Source organism: Styela clava, chromosome 11 (assembly GCF_964204865.1).
Source record: "Styela clava chromosome 11, kaStyClav1.hap1.2, whole genome shotgun sequence".
In the NCBI taxonomy this organism is placed as follows: domain Eukaryota; kingdom Metazoa; phylum Chordata; class Ascidiacea; order Stolidobranchia; family Styelidae; genus Styela; species Styela clava.
This window is the reverse complement of record NC_135260.1, coordinates 15,607,379-15,626,212: the sequence shown is the minus strand read 5'-3', so window position 1 is coordinate 15,626,212 and position 18,834 is coordinate 15,607,379. Positions and strand designations below refer to the sequence as shown.

The 18,834-nt window shown below is 32.9% G+C and overlaps 3 protein-coding genes across 3 annotated transcripts in view; all 3 read left to right on the top strand.

Moving 5' to 3' along the window:
- The first annotated feature begins 302 nt into the window (after nucleotides 1-302).
- Nucleotides 303-7,136, top strand: LOC120332269 (N6-Methyl-AMP deaminase-like). Its single transcript, XM_039399480.2, has 6 exons — nucleotides 303-483; nucleotides 810-901; nucleotides 3,679-3,817; nucleotides 4,047-4,193; nucleotides 4,993-5,215; nucleotides 6,050-7,136. The coding sequence occupies exons 1-6, from the start codon at nucleotides 354-356 to the stop codon at nucleotides 6,369-6,371; spliced, it is 1,053 nt and encodes a 350-aa protein (XP_039255414.2). The 5' UTR covers nucleotides 303-353; the 3' UTR covers nucleotides 6,372-7,136.
- Nucleotides 7,137-7,141: 5 nt separating this feature from the next.
- LOC120328920 (beta-alanine-activating enzyme-like) lies at nucleotides 7,142-13,939 on the top strand. Its single transcript, XM_078117731.1, has 7 exons — nucleotides 7,142-9,532; nucleotides 10,008-10,186; nucleotides 10,635-10,751; nucleotides 11,164-11,244; nucleotides 11,724-11,915; nucleotides 12,947-13,150; nucleotides 13,692-13,939. Exons 1-7 carry the CDS (start codon nucleotides 7,159-7,161, stop codon nucleotides 13,902-13,904), a joined length of 3,360 nt encoding a protein of 1,119 aa, XP_077973857.1. The 5' UTR covers nucleotides 7,142-7,158; the 3' UTR covers nucleotides 13,905-13,939.
- Nucleotides 13,940-17,047: 3,108 nt separating this feature from the next.
- LOC120347891 (uncharacterized) overlaps nucleotides 17,048-18,834 on the top strand; it is a 61,456-nt gene continuing 59,669 nt past the window's right edge. Inside the window, exon 1 of the mRNA XM_078117579.1 lies at nucleotides 17,048-17,079. Within this exon, the coding sequence (XP_077973705.1) occupies nucleotides 17,063-17,079 (17 nt within the window). The 5' untranslated portion in view covers nucleotides 17,048-17,062. The remainder of the gene's footprint in view (nucleotides 17,080-18,834) is intronic.

Genomic DNA, 18,834 nt, shown 5'->3' with positions numbered 1-18,834 from the left:
AAGTTCCAAACTTCGGATTTGCATCTTTTCAACTGCAAATATTTTTCAATCTTGAATTCTTAAATTAGCAAATCTGAAATCCAGAATTCAACTAACACAAAACAGCAGGATATTGCGGATAATTTAATGTACATATTTCGAGTCCATACTTTGAAACACAGTTCGTTTTTTCCTACTTTAGCTGTTTTTCACGTCTTTCATCTACATTCCTGGTTAAAACTGCAGAACATTTGAAATCTGAACTAAAAAATGAAAGAGGAAAATATATTGTACAGAATATCAGTTATCATCTTTTAAAGATGTATCCAAATTTTTTCACAGGTATTTTTGCTAATATTGAATATTATTACAAAATGAAGATTTTGTCAAATTTTTGCATTCAATTGCCTAAAATTGAATTACATGCACATCTGAATGGAAGTCTCAGTGAAGTAACTGTGAATAAGCTGCTTAAAGACAATTCAACCTCGGACATTAAAATTGGTATGCCATTAGGCTATATTTACTCATATTTTGATATAATTCCACATTTTCTTCATTAATTTTTTTTTAAATATTTGTGAAGTATTCTACTCAAAGCTAGTTGTTTATTATTACATTTTATTCAATACCACAAGAACAGACCACTGTTTCTCCTCTTTCACAAGATCTTACTGTATCTTGAATGTACATATATATTATTTTTAATAACTTGATCAACAACATAACTGCTTCTCATATATTACTATCAGTAACTGCCTATACAGAGCCTTGTTTAAAAATCAAGCACATGCTATGGTATTTGAAAATCCATATATATCATATTCTAGACTCAACATCCATAGAGAAGGGAGCAAAAAGAACTTTAAATGACTGTTTTGAAATGTTTAAAATTATTCAAAAGTTGACAGACAGAGCTCAGGTGACTTAAAACACATTTATACGAGGTGCTATCAGGGATGGGCAATGTAGAATAATTTACTATTCAAGAATATTCTAGGACAGGGCTACTCAACTATTTTTACCGAAGGTCCATTAAGAAAACTTCAAACTTACTGGGGTCCGGACATTACAGAAAAATTATTTCAATAAAGAAACAAAATTTCAAATGCAATATTAAATTAAATACAAGAGCAATGAATAACTCACAATTATGGATACAAGTGTCGCACAGCGGTACCAGTACGACAAACTGTGTAGTTGTGTATGTAAATGGTATCAAAAATCATCTAAAACTATAAAAGGCTTATAAGAGGCTTATGCTGCTAAAATAAATAAGCAGACGGTCCAAATTGAATGATCGAAAGGTCTGGATTCGGACCGCGGCCCGACAGTTGAGTAGCCCTGTTCTAGAATACCTTAATCGAATACCGAATTCTATTTTTATACTCATTTATTTAAATAGTGAGATTTCCACATATTTCTGAATTGAAATTTAAGGAAAATAGTAAATGTCCTAAAATTGTTTTTGTATTTAATTGGAAATGTCCTGATCATTGGATACCAAACAGTCGTTTTTCAGGACAATTAAATTTAAGAATTGTAACAATATTTTTTTTCCTTGAACTGTATAAAATTCATGTAATCCCTAAATACTGATTTTCCAAATTAGAACATGCATTATATATTTCAATAGTAAACTGGTGAGATACTTGGCCCTACTCGATACGTGTTTGCATAATACCCCGCAATAGTTAGGCCAGATATAATTACCGTAACTAACTGTTATTACCAAATGCGGCAACTTTTTTTGATTTACCGCTGACTAAAATACCACAGCACTCAACCAAACGTGTGTCGATCTTGGGCGATAGGATCATCGACGTGGTTTTCAAAAATATATAATTAATTGGGAGTGAAAAAATAAATGTGCCTTGATTGCGATATAACTTTGTATTTTCATGGAAGGACTGTCATTAAAGCATTTAAATTATGCACAAATATTATACATAATATATATTATACAAAATTAATCAAAAATAATATTATAACTTTTATAACGCCTAGCTGCTGGTTTATATCATTTCATTGGGATAAAATCGTAGGTTGCAAAAAATGAACGAAAGTGAGAAAAAATGCTCGTTATCGATTAATAAATTAGAAACCCGAACCGAAATACAGAAATTGACACTTGGCGCCGAACTGGCGGAAACCGAATCCTGTTATCGGATGCTCCGGATTGGATCTTCTGGAGTGCCCATCCCTAGATTGTTTTAGATTTTTATTTACAGTTTGTTCGTGTGGAATTGTTAATGTATTTATTTTTTTAAATAATATTTCCACTAAATTGCCAAGAGCTAATGAATTATAGTGCAGAATTGTGTGTTAGTAAATATGTGAAATGATGCAATACATAAAGCAGCCAATATGATCATGAAAACAGTTATTGGGTAGTGAACACCAAATAACTGAATTTCTTAGAAAAAACTAGGTATAAATTATTTTTTGTCCACCAAGTACACTGACTTTGAATGTGTGTATTTGTGAGAATGTATAATGTGAGAATAAAATTTTTAGTATGTGGTTGTATTGAGGTCTTAAGTTCTTGAGACTTAACGCCTTGAGATTCCTGCCATCATTGAACAACATATTGAAAAACAACTTGAAAGATCTACTTTTGACACGACACAAGCCATCACCAACAGTGCATGCTTAGAAGAATCTTTAACAACTTTGAAAGACTCAATCAACGAGATCAAAACAGTAGTAACATCCCTCAGTCAAATTAAAAATGAGATCCATGAAATGAAGGAAAGCCAGGATTTTATGAGCTTCGATTGATGAACTTTCTTCCAACCAAAGTGAGCTCAACAAATTAGCAATCGAAACAAAAAAGAGTGGCTAATTCGAAAACTCTAGTGGAAGAACTAGAGGAGGAAATTGACAGAGTGACAGCAAGACCAAGAAAGTCGCTCCAATTCTGCAGCATACCATATACAACGAGTGAAAACTGTGGAAACCTGATTATCGAAAATTGATGTTTCCTTACAATCATTCAACATCTCGAACTGCCACGGATCATCAAAAAATAATAAAAAGAAACCATCACCAATAATTGCTAAGTTTATCAATAGAAAAACAAGAGACCGAATACTAATGAATTGCAGCAAATCAAATCTCTTGACATTTCTACCGTTTTTCCAAAAATTTCCAAGGTATTAATCATAGAAAATCTATCATATCATTTGTTTTGATTGTTATTGGATATTTCCATCATTCTTTGCATGCCTTGATGCTCTAAATTTCCTTGTTATGATTTACCTCTACCAAACCTCTAATACGGTGGTTGATTCGGTTTCCCAAATTTCATGTATGTAGCCATAATTCCAAAACTCCTCCCCTCTTGTGGTTGCTTGAAATCTGCCTTCATTATTGACGTCATCTGCTTACATGTTTCTTGCACGTTCTTCCTTTATAGTTCATTCGTGGCCCTTCGTCTATTGCAGTTGAAATATTGTATTTTTGTTATATTTTTCTCTCTCGATTGATTTATTTTTTCATGTTTTTTTGTACAATATTTCATGCACGACGAAAATAAAATATCTGGATCTGAATCAATATTTTAAATCATTTTTTTTGTTTATAGGTAGCATTTTCACACCTTCTAATTTATGTACAATATTCTGAATGAAGTATACATTAATATTGATGAAATACATCGTTCATTTCTGTTACTCACCTTTATGCAATTTAATTCAGATAATTACAGAAGTGACTAAAAGTGTGATTGATGAGTTTGCACAAGATAATGTGATGTATTTAGAATTGAGGAGCACTCCACGAAATAATCTAGAAACTGGATTGACCAAAAGAAATTATATAGAAGCTATTTTGACTGGTAAGCAAAATATCATTCTTGTTCTCTGTGGACTAGCAAGGTGCCATCCCCGTCGGAGAATCTTATTATCATTGTTTTTGCTTAGTACCTTTTCATGTAAAGTACTTTTTTTGAACCAGCTTCCCTAGGATACTGGCTGAAGCTGTTTGTCTATAGTCCCTTTTTTTTATTTGTGCTTCACTTTAATAAGCTAAACATATTTCTAAATAATTAATGATACTTCATTTAGGTATTAATGAATATCAACAAAAAAATAATGAATCCATCATTGTAAAATTTCTGGTTTCAATCGATAGAAGGCGTGGAGTGGTGGAAGCAAAGGAAAATCTAGAATTGGCAAAAGAATATTTCAATAGGTCAAATAATGTTGTTGTAGGTGAGGCTATAGAATATGAATATAAATAATATAATATAATAAGACTAACTAAGCACTAACTAAGCTGTCACCGATATTTAATGAGCTACTACTTTTGAAAGAACCGGAATCTTTCCTGTACGACATTGCCTACCCAATTTATTTCAAGCCGGGTGTAGTTGTAGCAGGCGTTGGATTTGAACCAGTGAGGTTTAGCCTGCAATGCTAACAACATTAATAAATCTAAAGCTTGAACCATGCCCATGAATTTCATGACTGATTATACCCATTTAGATAATTAACAGAGGCAATAATGTGTTCGACATATTTTTTTGGTTGGTCTAACCATCTCAAAAAATGAATAATCAATTTTTGTTACTAGAAAGACTTCATAAGAAGTGTAAACATATGGATTAGTACTCTTGCAACTTTTCTGAATTTTCCTGTTCAAATTCAAAGAAATATAGCTATAAATATATGTGGGGTGTTTCACATTTGGACTATTGAATCGCATTTTATAATATTTTTACGAATATTGGAGTCGCAGCCAGAGTCATAATTTCAATTTTCAACTCCAGAGTGGGAAGTTGAAGCCTGAGTAACTACAGACTTGTAATGGTGGTGATGGTAATTGAAATCAAATCAAAGCAGCTGATGGCATCTGCTTATTTTTAAATTGGCGAATTGATAACTGAATTTATTTTTTCATACTAGTTTTAGTTTTCTATTATATGTAATGAAGCACTCTTCCTTCATGTCAGGAGTGTTATCCTAGAAGTACCAATATTTAATATTCTCGCTATGGAAATTCATTTTGCAGGTATTGATCTGAGTGGAGATCCTCATGTTGGTAATGCAGAAGATTATTTTCCATTATTGGAGGATGCAAAATCAGCAGGACTGAAATTATCTTTACATATGGCCGAAATTAATGGACTTGATGATGAAAATATAAAACTTTTAGGATTGCCACCTGATCGCATTGGTCATGGTACCTTCTTGTACGAAAATGAAGAATGCAGGAACTTGGTGCTGAAGAGAAGGTTTTACTTTACTTGAAATATTATTTATCTAATTTGAAAATTCAATAAAATAGTGATAAGCAAAGTAGTTGGAAGAGTTGGCATCTCAGGTTATAAACCTCTAGTTTAAAACCCCATGCACCTCACCCAGGGGGTAATACATACGTAGATGGGCAATGCGAGATTGGGAAAGTTTCTTTACATACTTTACAAAACTCTTTACATATATGTCATTGGTTGACTGTTTAAAATGAAAGCACCTCATAAAAATACATGTAGTAAAGTCATGATTGTACAAAGATATGTGCTTTATATAAAGCTAAGAATTTCAGTGAGAAGCTTTGATCTTTAACCACACAAATTTGACCAGGTAAAAAATTAACTACTGTTTTTATTATGTCAGAGGTGCAGCATAAAATGACACTGCCTAAATTTGTGCTTTGTAATGGAAAAATTAGGCCTCTAATGTTACAATTCTAAAGCATTTCCACATAAACTACAAAAAATGCCAACCAATTTGAATATTTAATGAGTGAGAGGCAATTTGGAAACGATAAACTACTCATTACAATATTACTATGATTAACAAGTTGTTATATTTTCTTGGTGTTTGCCTAAATCGAAGAGATAAGTGATATCATGTTTAATGAAAAACCACAAGGTAAAATATGTGCGAATTATTTTTCCTAAGGGAATGTATATTGAAAGAGGAGAGTATAATGCTAGTTAGTGGTCAAAATTAATTGTAGCAATCATTGAAAGTTTAAAAACACTTTACCAGATAACTATTCCCAGCCCTAGGTTTAAGTTACAGGCATTCATACATTTACAGGTATTTTCATTATCTGATTTTAGAATACCATTTGAAATTTGTTTGACATCGAATGTAAAGGGTGGGACAGTGGAAAGTTATGCTGAAGATCATCATCATATGCACAAGTGGTTAAAAGACAAACAACCTGTAGTTATATGCACTGATGACAAGGGTGTTTTCAGCACCACACTATCAAATGAATATCTCATTGCAGCTCAAAATGGTGGAATGTCTTCAGAAGATATTTACAATTTATCGTTTGAATCTATCGATCATATATTTTCCAATGACATTACGAAAGACATTTTACGACAAAAGATGAAAAATTGGAAACAAGAAAATATGTATTATTTCATGAATTGATTATTGTTAATCAATCATGAAATCACAAAAACTGGCTGATGGTGTAATTTTTTAACACTAGTTCAATTACCCAAAACAGACTTCTTCAGAATATTTCTAATTGCTGATTTTTGGTATTGATTTCTCGATTAATATTTATTTTTGCTAATGCCAAACTTTGACTTAATCATAATTTTGTCATGCAATCAATACAATTATATTTTAGCAGAACTTACGGTCTCCCCTAGTATGTGAACCAAGATGGCGGGCACCGGAACGTAGTATGTGTACCAGGTTAGGGTTAGGCCATACTTTTATTCCAATTTTCTTTATTTTAGTTTTATTACCAGTTCAGAGACTAGCCAAGTGACTCCCGTAGTATTTGTATCTGAAATTATGGCCTAACCTTAACCTAGTACACATACTACATTCTGGTGTCCGCCTTCTTGATTCATATTACAGGAGTTCCGAATTTTTAATTAGAAATGTTCAAAAGATATGGTATTAGAAAAATAAATATATAAGTTTCACTCCTTTGTTTAACCGAAGTTCTACTTCTATAAAGCTCTGTAAAAGGTATTTGAATGGATTGATTGCCAATAATACTTTCAATTTTTATTCTGATTTGTATGAACAATTAATTGAATCATTATTTGTGGAGAAGGGGAAAACTGTCAAAATATGATGTCAGATCTATTCTTTGGTAGCATTCTTGTTTCGTGATTTAAAATCTTCTTTTTTTTTCCCAATTTCTTTGTTTTGAGCTTGTCAAATTTCGTTTCACAGTGTGACTATATGTATAAGTAAAATGCAAAATTATAATGCCGGGCTTGCAGACAATGTTAGTCTTCTGAACCTTTGTGAATTTTTATTTGATACCTCTCCTTTACAAACTGCTGTTGAGTACTATGTGGAACAATATAACAACGGAAGTCAAGAAATTAAAAAGAAGTCAATAACTTATGAAGAATTAAAGATTGCATACAACCGACTGAGTCAAATTCTTCAGTCTGTAACTTGCTCGTCAAATTGTGTTATTGGACTATTCGTACAGCCATGTTTAGAGTTGGTTATTTCCATACTTGGAATCATGAAAACCCAATGTATCTTCGCCCCTCTGGATGTGAAGATTTCGACAGATTTTTTCACAAGGATGATAAACAAAGCAGGAATGAAGTATTTGATTGTACATTCAAGACAACAAAAGACAGTGGAAGAAAAATTTGGTAGATTTATCGAAATAAACACAGACTTCATGAAATATGCATCAACAGAAATTTATCTCAAACACTTAATTCTGTTTAAGATAGCCGAAAGCTCGCAAATCAGAGGAATTGATCTTAATATGTCAAATATTTCTTATATTGTTCATACATCTGGAACGACTGGTGTGCCAAAAATAATCACAGTACCTCATAAATGCATTGTTTCAAACATTGTGCATTTAGCAAAATTGTTTCATATCGATAAATCAAGTAAAGTTGCTATGGTTTCACCTCCAACGTTTGACGCAAGTATAGTAGAAATGTTCATTACATTATCGAATTGTGCGACTTTAATAATACCCTCTGAAATGATCAAATCGCAACCTTCTGAGTTAATAAATGTTTTATTCAAAAAAGCGAAGATTACCATTCTTCAGGCAACACCTTCTTTGATGAGAAGATTCCATATTGATGATTTAAGAACTGTTGTGTTTAGTGAAACCGCAAGTTTGAAATATATGACTTTAGGGGGTGAATCTTGTCCATCTTGCAAAAGTTTGAGAGAATGGATAAACCCTGATGCAATAAATATTCAATGTAAATTTTTTAATATATATGGTATTACTGAAGTCTCATCATGGGCATCCATACATCAAATCTTAGAAAGTGATATTTTATCAGCTGATGATTCTGCAATTCCAATAGGAATTCCATTATGGAAAACATTTTTTGAAGTAAGAGATGAAACAACAAATACGGTTTTGTGTACAATTTCTTCGCCAAAGACTCCAGATTGCAATCTTTTTGAATCAAATTTCGATAAGTCTTATTCATATCAACAATCTAACCATCAAAGTGGTGCAGATAAAGGTATAACAATTTGCGGGAAGTTGTTTATAGGAGGTAAAGATCGATTTTGTCATATATTGGGTGAAAAAGATCATGAATTCAAAGACACTGGAGATATTGTTAATGCTACTATACAGAATGACAAAACTTTGAAATTGTCTTTTGTTGGAAGATGTGACTCTATGGTGAAGAGAAATGGGAAGAAATTGAACTTGTTGAGCATGTCTAAAACAATATGTCGCATTGTAAACAGCACAGTTTGTCATGTATTGCCAATTTGCGACAACATAAAAGGGGTACAGATAGTTGCTTTCATCTCACCTCTTAAAACTTCAAAAAGTAGTCAGTCAAAAATGATTTTTGATAGTAGTTCTCAAGATATGAAGAGATGGACATATGAATGTTTCCAAAAGTTGACACTGGAACTTGAACCCTTCCTCATGCCAGACAAAATTATTGCAATTGATATGGTTCCAATAACGTTGCATGGAAAAATTGACGAAAATGAATTGAAAAGATTATATATTGCAAAACAACATGAAAAAGTCACAACCATTACAAAGGAAATTATAAATGAAGCAGTTATTTCAATATTGCCGATAGTCCTTCGCAAAGATATGACCAAAATTGACAATATTCAGAAGTATTCTGAAAAAAGTTTTGTGCAACTGGGTGGGGATTCTTTTGCTGAAGTTTTGTTTCTCAACTGCCTGGAAACATTTCTTGGAGCTCCTATTTTTAAAGTTGAACCTAATATTATGTCTATACTACACAATCACATAATAAAAGAATTTGTTGAATTATTAGCAAAAAAATTCAGAATATATAAAGAGGATTCTTGCTTGGAATCACAATCTAAAAAACGGAAAACAACATTGACAGACACAAACAATCCTGCAATAAATCACCTCAATAGTTCAGAAATGGAGGTTGTTGCTATCGGTAGAGGACGAAGATTATACCATGTTGCTAAAAACAAGAATAGTGTTTCAACATTGAATACACTTCCTGCACAACATAATGTTCTTCACAAAATGAAATTGGTTTGGAAATATGATACAGGAAAATGCATTGATGCTTCACCATTAATTTCTTTCTACAAATATCAGGATGGAATATGTTATATAGGTGTGATATTAACTAACTTGCTGTTTTCTGTTACTGAAGGCTTGAATTTATTTCTTGTTAGCAAGGATGTTAAAAATGAACAATCTGCTCCTCTAAATACATGCTGAAGTAATATTTGAATGGGTGATTTTGCGAAAGCTCATGTAAATCCATGAAATTTAGTAATGTAGAATAGTTATTAAAACTGATTTGAAAAATATCATAAATCAAACAATGTCTGTTTTTTGTCTGATCATCAGATGTCAAATGTTGATAAAAATTAATCTTCAAATATAAATATTTTAAATCCTTTCTCAAATACTGTATATTTACTATATCAACTGTAACTTTTTTACAATGCATTGGGGTATTTTATTCGTTTTGAGCATTCCTACCTATTTTGTTGCGTAATTGGGTAAGTTATTTGATGTTAAGAAAATTCTAATTTGTATTGTTTATTAATCATCTCACACGTTATTGTTATATTTATGTTCAGGATCTCACAGCCATTTATTTTCTGCTGTTTCTTTGAGAACTGGCAGCAGCGTATGGAATCATGAATTACCTGACAGAATAGAATCATCTGCTTGTCTAGTACCAGTCAACAATGAAGGAGTCGTCTGTGTTGGTTGTAATGATGGTTGCATTTATTTCTTTGAAGCTTTATGTGGTGAAGTAAGTTAATTGCTGGGATTATAGTGAATAAATATTTTCTATTTCTTTTGTTGGATCAGTGTTGAAAATATTGATTTTGGTCTGTTGAGTTTTGCTCAAAAATATAGTATTTTTCCTTTATATCCAAATATAAGCTTTACATTTAAATTATAGTACAATTGTTCTTCAATAATAACTCGCATAGAAATATACCCTACGCAATAATATGACGGAGTTTGACCAATCCAACACTGACTAACCAATTGACATGAGAAGTAATAGACAAGCAATCACACCCACACATATACCGTAATATTCAATGGTTTTGTAATAAAGAAGTTACATTACATGTTCTAAAAGGGTATTTAGGAATTCAGTATAACAGATGATACAATGCTTCATACTTTTCATTAATTACATGCATATGACAAATTGGTATTAATCTGTGGTTTTTTTTTTATTAATGCAGATTTCATGGAAATTTCAAACTGGATCTCATGTTAAATCATCTCCTTGTTGGTTGGAAGGAACATCATTTGTTTATGTTGGGTCGCATGATGGATTTTTATATTCATTAGATATTGAAGTATGTCTTTATATTTTTTTCGGTGTCTTAGCTCATTTTTGATGTTATTCTGTTAGATATTCATAAAGCATAGGATTTTATATTCGGCTGGCAGGGGAAAAAATTGACACAATTTAATAATTTGGCTAACCACAAGGTTTGGCCTCCTGGACAATAATCTGGATCTGGGCTTGATTCGGGAATAATCAGGCCAGTTATATTTTACTTAAAATAATAATAATTTTATAATAAAATATTTTTATTACAGTAAATTGTGTTCCAGATAGGTTTTCCATTTGGTAACTGAATAGACTTTGGATATTTTGACTGTCTATGGATGAATATAATTACATGTTTTAAAATCAAAATCTTTCAAATGAGAAAATAACACAGACTTGTAAGATTAATTTTCATGTTTTGGTATATCAAACAGACAAGAAAATGTCAATGGAAAATTAATTGTGATGGAGGTTCTGTGTTTTCTTCTCCTGTTACATACCAGGCACCCAAACAGGTGAATCAATTTAATTTTTTGTGTGTTTTATTTCTAAGCCACTGGCATCTTATCCCGGGGATACTTCTGTACAAAAATAGTTTTAATCTGAAAACCTTGGCCTTACAAACTTTTTTGAATTACTTGAATAAATGTCACTAAATTCTCTTTCTCAATTTCATTGTGAAAATTCATTGTACAATTTTACTGAGAACGATAATAAATAATGAAAATAAAATATTCGCTTTAAAAAGTTGTTTTCAGAGACAAAAAATCTGTTCTATTCAGTGGTCATTTCTTAGTCAATGTCTTCTTATGATGATGCTTAACAGGTTTCGACTCTAGGCTGAACTGCTGTTATACTTGTCACACAACTGTGTCTCAAGACAGTGAGGTCTTGAACATGTATCCTGTCTCTGCTATACTGTTTAATTATTATGCAGATACTGTTAACTTTTTGAGGCAAATAATCACACATACATACATATTTGTGTTTTCAGTCATTTGCTGTGGTCATCATTGCAACACTTGGAGGCAAAGTTTTGTCTCTCTCAGCTGTAGATGGGAAGTCAATTTGGAAATATAATGTTGGGAAACCTGTATTTTCATCACCTTCTGTGAATGAGTATGGAGTCTGTGTTGGATGTGTTGACTGCATTGTTTATTTCTTTGATATAATCACAGGAGAAAAGGTATGCTGGATTTGAAAGTATCACTAGTTTTGCAATTTTATTTTTATGTCCCTGATATCTTGAAATATTATCTCAACTGAATATTAGAGCTCTTCAGATTATCACTGTATTATATGAATAATTTATGAACTGGGTGTTAAGATATAAAATGATACTATGTTTTCCGGACAAAAATAATATGATATCCCAACGCATTGGAGTTGGCGCCATCTGGCTTTATTGTATTTTATCATTATAACACAAGTACTGACTGATATTCCAAGTGCTTTTACATCAAAACTGACTAGGTGCAGAAATTTTATAACGTTTGTGGAAAAGTTTGAAAATGTTTTTGCCGCAGACGGCAAGATTATTGAAACAGAATTGACTGTAAACGAGTTGATATACCGGTACCTCAAATACTATGTATTTTTTTCATATTCGATAACATGTTATCGCAAAATCGACGTTGTTCTTGATGATAAACGCTCCCTGACATATCCAGTTTTTTTCTGGAGTCCCTCGGGGCTCAATTATTGGACCTACATCGTTCCTAATATTCATTGAATATCTTCAAGATAACCATATTTGCAATTGTTCATTTATGCAAAGGCAACATCTAGGATAGGTGATCATGTGAACGAATTGAACCTCCTAGACCTAGACCGAATGCAAAAATAAATATCGAATATGTTCGGCGTCCGACCGGCAAATTCTTTCCTGTGAACGAAATGTTGAGTCGATGTGTTTATTATACAGGAAGTATTATGTACTGTGTTTTTCTGAGATTTCCCAACTTTGTTTTTCAAACAGAGTGACTGTGTTGCTGATTATATTGACATGAATGAACTGAACTGCTTTAAGTTCCACGTCAATTACTGACGCGTACATCATAATGATATAGTCTCAGTAGCTCATGGATTTTAGTTGTCGCCCTTAACTTCGCTCAGAGAGCAATCTGATATATATCTGAGTGGGTGTTTGGCCATGCTTTGAGCAATTCTCTTAAGAGAATATATGTCGTTATAAATTAGGTATTTACTCTTTTACAGTTATGGTCCTTTCAAACTGAATGTCCAATATTTTCATCCCCATGTTTTTCGGAAGACGGGCGATCGATAGCTGTTGGCTCACATGACGGTTATTTGTATAATATCAACTCAAATGATGGATCTCTTGTTTGGTCAACAAGATCTTCTGACAAATCACCAGTGTATTCAACACCATTCGTTGTATACTTCAAGGAAATTTTAAAAGTGAGTAGATTCTTTCCTAGTTTTTCTCTTTTTTTGTTTACTTATTTATCCTAAGTTTCACTTGTTTTTCCTATTTCATGATACTCGGTGGGTGTGATTTTATTTAATACTTTTGAGTAAATCACTTCTTTTGGTAATCCTTTGTAATTTGAATTATGTACCTTACTTAATTAAGGCTTTTTATATGCTCTCATGATTCTGCAATCAGTTTTTTCTTTTTGTATCATCTCTGGGTTGCTTTTTTCTGCATATTCATCTCGAAGAATATAAAAGACAGCTCAAATATATTCCAAACCAAAGCCTCTTATCTGTATCTTGTAAATTTTGCGGAAAAAGCTTTAGCTCGAAAGCCTTACAACGGCAATAAGTCCACCACTCCGACATATAGTTGTAAACACTGGATTTGAATTTGCAAACCGCAAACTATTACAGTTCTTGTCGACAAGTGTGTTTAGATGAACAATCGTCAATCGGACATTACTGCGATAGTTGATATAAATGTAAATTTCATTCTACTCATATTGGAATCAATTCTTTTTAGAACATCATCGTTTTTGCTTCAACTTCCGGCCACGTTTACGTGTTAGATCAACATAATGGCGACGTTATTTCCAAGCACATTTTACCTAAAGCAGTGTTTTCATCACCTGTAGTGGTGCTTCGCAAGTCTCACATTGAAGCAAACGATAAGACGTTGAAAATTATGGTTGGATGTAGAGATGATAGCTTATATTGTTTGCAATTATCACTGTGATATCATGAAATATAATATATATTTGATCAAGACTGAATTCTATGATCGTCGAGTTTTTAAACATATCTATCTAGTTGTTGAATGTACCTATTTCATCCTGTATGCAACGGCCCCAAACATGTTAATGATCAGTAGTAACTGGAGATGAAGGAGATCAACTTTGCGGATTGGATGTCGGTTGAATTGCATATCAGGAGCAGTGCTACGCGATATAAGAGAGGGTGAATCCCCAAAAAACAGAACCCATAGTCTTTTTTCCAAATGTTCTTAGTTCTGTTTTTTTTTTAATTTATTCTTTTTTTTTTTGGGGGGGGGGGGGGGATACTCTATTCTATGGTATGTAACTCATATGCAGCTGTGAGAAGATCTTATTTTTGGGGAGACAGTCGAATAAAATATCTATTATCTTATTTGTATTAGCACATCGGGAAACAAACCGCAGTTGTATGGATATTGATAAAGGGCACATATTCTATGAGCAGGAACTTTAAAATTCAACAGCAACAATAAACGTGTTATACAAACTATTTTATGTATGGATCATTTTCAAATCCTTCAATTTTGTTTCGCGATTCAGATATATTCACCGGTTTGGATATTACCGATCAGACTTAATGCATGCATGCTGAAATCTATCTGTAATAATCTACTGCAGCTGTACTCTATACGTTGAAGAAGTGTTCATGGTAGGTATTCTCTTCGGGATATTTTCTCATGAATATTCACTGTAGCAACACTCAAGAAGGCGATAGGAATGTCAAAGAAAACAGGGGTTATGATTCTCTGCATATTGATAAACATGATGTTACAAGAAACGATTATTTTTTGGCTTCACTATACGTTTTCATTCTCATGCATTTTTAATTAGGTCGTTTTAGGCCAATGATATTGCCAAATTTTCAATATTACCAGTGGGTATGTATATTGGAGCCCGGGCGCGAAGCATTTCGGTGAACTATGCAACGAATGAAGGTGTTAACCAACATATCGCGTAATGGCGAAAGTATAATACAAATGTAAGGCAAGGGTCGCCTAACAAAGGAATAGGATGTTACTGAACCCAAACACGACACTCCAACAATCGTAAACTATATTTTAACCACGTTGCAGTTTGAATAGAATTCTTGACGCAAAGCAGTTACCCGTGATACAAGCCATTGTTTCATACGAATGACCCTACTAACAAAATGTGTAGAAATGGTGTTGTATTTCAAAGCAACCTAGGCTGGTCTTTGTTGTACAGTTTATTTTCTGTAACAAGTTTTCATTTGTTTTGATATGAGCACGTGGAACGAGCGCTGATGATCAATAGAAACATTATTCATTACTATATTTATGTGTGAATAAATGTATTAAAAGTGTTCAATTTTGAATTGAGAGAAGGTAGGCTTTTGAGAAGTAGTTATTGAGAATTCGAAATAGGGGATATGGCTGCCTTTCAGAAATTATGCGCCGAGACAACTGGCTGAGAATTGAGCCAATGCTTGCTTCATCAGAAACTTCGTCTTTTTTCTGATACCTAATTGATCTGAAAGGAGACTTAACTTCACGCCATTGTGAAGTGTATATCTAGTGAATTCAGCTGTAAAGGCAGTAGAAATTATTGTGAACAGACCCCAACCATATAATGGAATTGCAACGATAACCTGGTATCCAAGATAATGGCAGATTTTATCTGTTGAAGGTATAGAAAATGTAGAACCTCGTCCTTGATTAAAAATTTTGACCATATGAAATCATCTCTGCACGTCGTATTGGAAACTTATATATATATATATATGTAACGAAAATTTTGATAATATATCAACACTGGGTCTGACGACACATTATAGATGCGCGAAAAAGAAAATGGATTTTTGATAAGAAACTAATCGACGTAGTCGGCCTGTAAGTATTAAGATGGTGTAATAATTCTAAAGATTTGGTAAACGTTCTGCTTCAAGGAGGCTGCTTATATACGATAGTAAAATCCATTAGCCATCGCGTCATTCGATTGTTCGTTTATTTAGGTAGAAAAGGGCATAATTCCCTAGAGAATGCAACATACCTGATCTGCCCTTCCATCGGTAAAATCGGTATCTTCGCCATCTACCAGATATATAGTTTTTGTTATTGCAATTTCTGTGTTACATGATAGTTGACTGTGTTTTGAAAAATTAGCTACATCGTCTGGTTGAATCATAATGAAATACAATTCCGGCTGCCTTATACAAGACTACGTTTGATGTCTTCTTCGTTTCTACCCAATGTTTGCCATAATGCGACTTCCCATGCAAGCATTCGTTCTTCAAATAACACAAAATTCTGGTAATTCCGCTGGTTATTTTCGAGCTCTTATTAAGGCGGATACACATTGGCGGCATTGCGCGGACCAACAAACAAATTTAATCCAGCTGAATTCATTCATACAATTATAACTTCACACATTCCTTAATGAACAATCATTGAAGTCTATTGTTGTGATGAGAGTATCAACAGGTATAATCGGATATAATTGTTATATATTTTACTGGAAAATATGATTCAATGGTCGCAGACCGAGGGAATAGTAGTTCATGAGTACACTTGAAAATTCTTTCAGAGTTGACAGATGGTGTATATAAACGATGAAATCACGCTATGAAATAGTTCAGTCGCTATTATTGAACTTCATTCCTTTGAGGGGAAATATGGGAACAGGGGTGGTATCTTGAGTCAATTTAATAGCTGTTTTTGTTGTGAACGAATTAGAATTTTCTGTAAAATTATTTCCGTCGAATTCGGGGTGTTTGTTTCAGAACGAAATATCATTCACTCACAAATATATTTTATTTATATAGATTAAGCACACTGAAAATATTATATAATTGTTTATATTGAGAGGGTTTTATTTTTCGACAAGATGGGGTCACTGTTCTGTCAGATGTTGTTCTTTTTGCCGACCCCACCAATCATTTTCTTGACTGGAGGCTTCCCAACTTAAGGGCCTGGAGCCTGAATTGCATTAAAATTATGTAATATGCTTATCTTTTCTAATTTTCAGTTTGGTATTATTGACATTTCTTCAAGTATACTCTTTTTATAAAATTTAATTCTGTGACCGCGAAATTTTATATTAACGGGAATATTACTAAATAAAACGTGGATTATCACCTCGTGGCGTGGGGCCGAATAAGAAGATGAACACACTCAAGAGGTAAATACACTATATGTTGTTTTGTTTTCATTCTTAAAATATGTTTCATGAGCTACTACACTGCTGCCATACATATTGCTGTGAACTGAACTTTGGCAAATGGTGATTATAGTTAAATAGTTATTAATCATTGGAGATGTTTGACCACATGTTCTAAAACGGCATAGCCGTATTGTTTAAGCAATGTTCCTCAAGCTGATCCGAAAAGTCCGGTCGAACTAACAACTATAAGTTACTGATTAGTTTTCATTCAAACTTCCTATACTGGTGATAATACTTCCACTGATGATTTGTCAAAACGGTAAATGCTAGTAGTTTTATATATTTTATTGTAATGCCATAGATATAAATATATATATCCATCAGTGACGTGGTTGTTTAAATATGGTTTTCCATTACCAATATGTCGTCTGCAGCCTCACTATAACAGTTGGTCGTCATTTCACGTTGAGGAAATTGTCTTGATCTTACGTTGTTAATTCAAAAAAGTTCTAGATTGTTGTGCTTTGAGGGCCAATTTCTTGATAAGCGAAGACTAGGATGTACCACTATACGCCCGTTACCTATGCATTACTGAATTACACATGCGACCTCTCATTACTTCCAACATTACCATCAAAACGTGTATTCAAAAATCTAATCATCAGTGGATTTTATCGATTTCTTTTTATATCTTATCGTGTTTTAGATGGTTATTGAATTACATTATGAACGTTTAAATGAGAAATAGCATTACGCTCATAGCGTTAGTCAGAGATTAATGGAATGGACGATTGTGATTTACTGATTTCCCTTTTTGCATTCCTTTGGGAAAATGTTGCTGAGGTGGTAGCTACAGTAGGTAGCTCGAGAGAACTACGAGCGATGTCCTTCGCAAAGTTCGAAAAAAAGATAAGAAATTTAATGTAACTTCAAAATCAAAATAGTTATTAGATGGAAAAGTAGGGAAAAGTATTAATAATGTAAATTAAATAAAATTCCAAAGCAGTACAGAGTAGTGGTAAACTTGTATTGTAGTAAATTTGAATTGAATCGAGAGAGATAACAACAAAAGTGATTATTCATGCGGTTTAGAAAATGTTAATTTATACAAGTATCATGCCTTGTCGAGTATTTAAGTGCTCTCCAATAATGGTCCAGGAGCGCGTATGTCTGATTTCGTCCTGATGCAGAAAGGGGATTATTGGTTCTGTCAGACTTGATTTACATTTCGGAAGTTCACTCGTCGTTTTACGTGTGTATTTGATTGCAGCATGAATTTTGTTAATACGACGGTACTCAATAAGTTTCTACTTTCCACAATATTTGTCTCCTTCTCTCGCCTGCAGAAACTTGAGTCATGATTTCGTGATAGATCAGCTAGCTTCGTTTCATGGCTGCCGGATCTTGTTGGAAATGGCATTTGAAACTATAGTTGAAAATATCAGTAATGAAAATGCTTTTTGCCGTATTTTACGAACGGGTCGAAAGTATTGATTATTAAGATTTGAGGTTATCAATCCTTTACATATTTTTATTGAAAGAGGTACGAATACGTGGTAAAGTAAAACTTAAAAAATGAACGAAAAGTAAAATTATCGAATTATATCCGTTTTAGCATTAATATAATCATTCATATTTCGCTTTATATTTATTAAGCGTGAGTTCAACCGCGTTGAAGCGGATGAATGTTTTTGTGATTGTCAGATTTGTCGGTGTTTGAGCTATAGTTATTTCTCGTACTGTTCATGTATTTTTTTAGCACAGATCCCAGAA

Coding starts and splice junctions, on each gene's coding strand:
- LOC120332269 (XM_039399480.2), top strand. CDS start 354: ATGAAGATTTTGTCAAATTTTTGCATTCAATTGCCTAAAATTGAATTA. Junction 3,818..4,046: donor TATAGAAGCTATTTTGACTG/GTAAGCAAAATA, acceptor TACTTCATTTAG/GTATTAATGAATATCAACAA. Junction 4,194..4,992: donor GTCAAATAATGTTGTTGTAG/GTGAGGCTATAG, acceptor TTCATTTTGCAG/GTATTGATCTGAGTGGAGAT.
- LOC120328920 (XM_078117731.1), top strand. CDS start 7,159: ATGCAAAATTATAATGCCGGGCTTGCAGACAATGTTAGTCTTCTGAAC. Junction 9,533..10,007: donor GGATGGAATATGTTATATAG/GTGTGATATTAA, acceptor ATTTATGTTCAG/GATCTCACAGCCATTTATTT. Junction 11,245..11,723: donor CATACCAGGCACCCAAACAG/GTGAATCAATTT, acceptor TTGTGTTTTCAG/TCATTTGCTGTGGTCATCAT.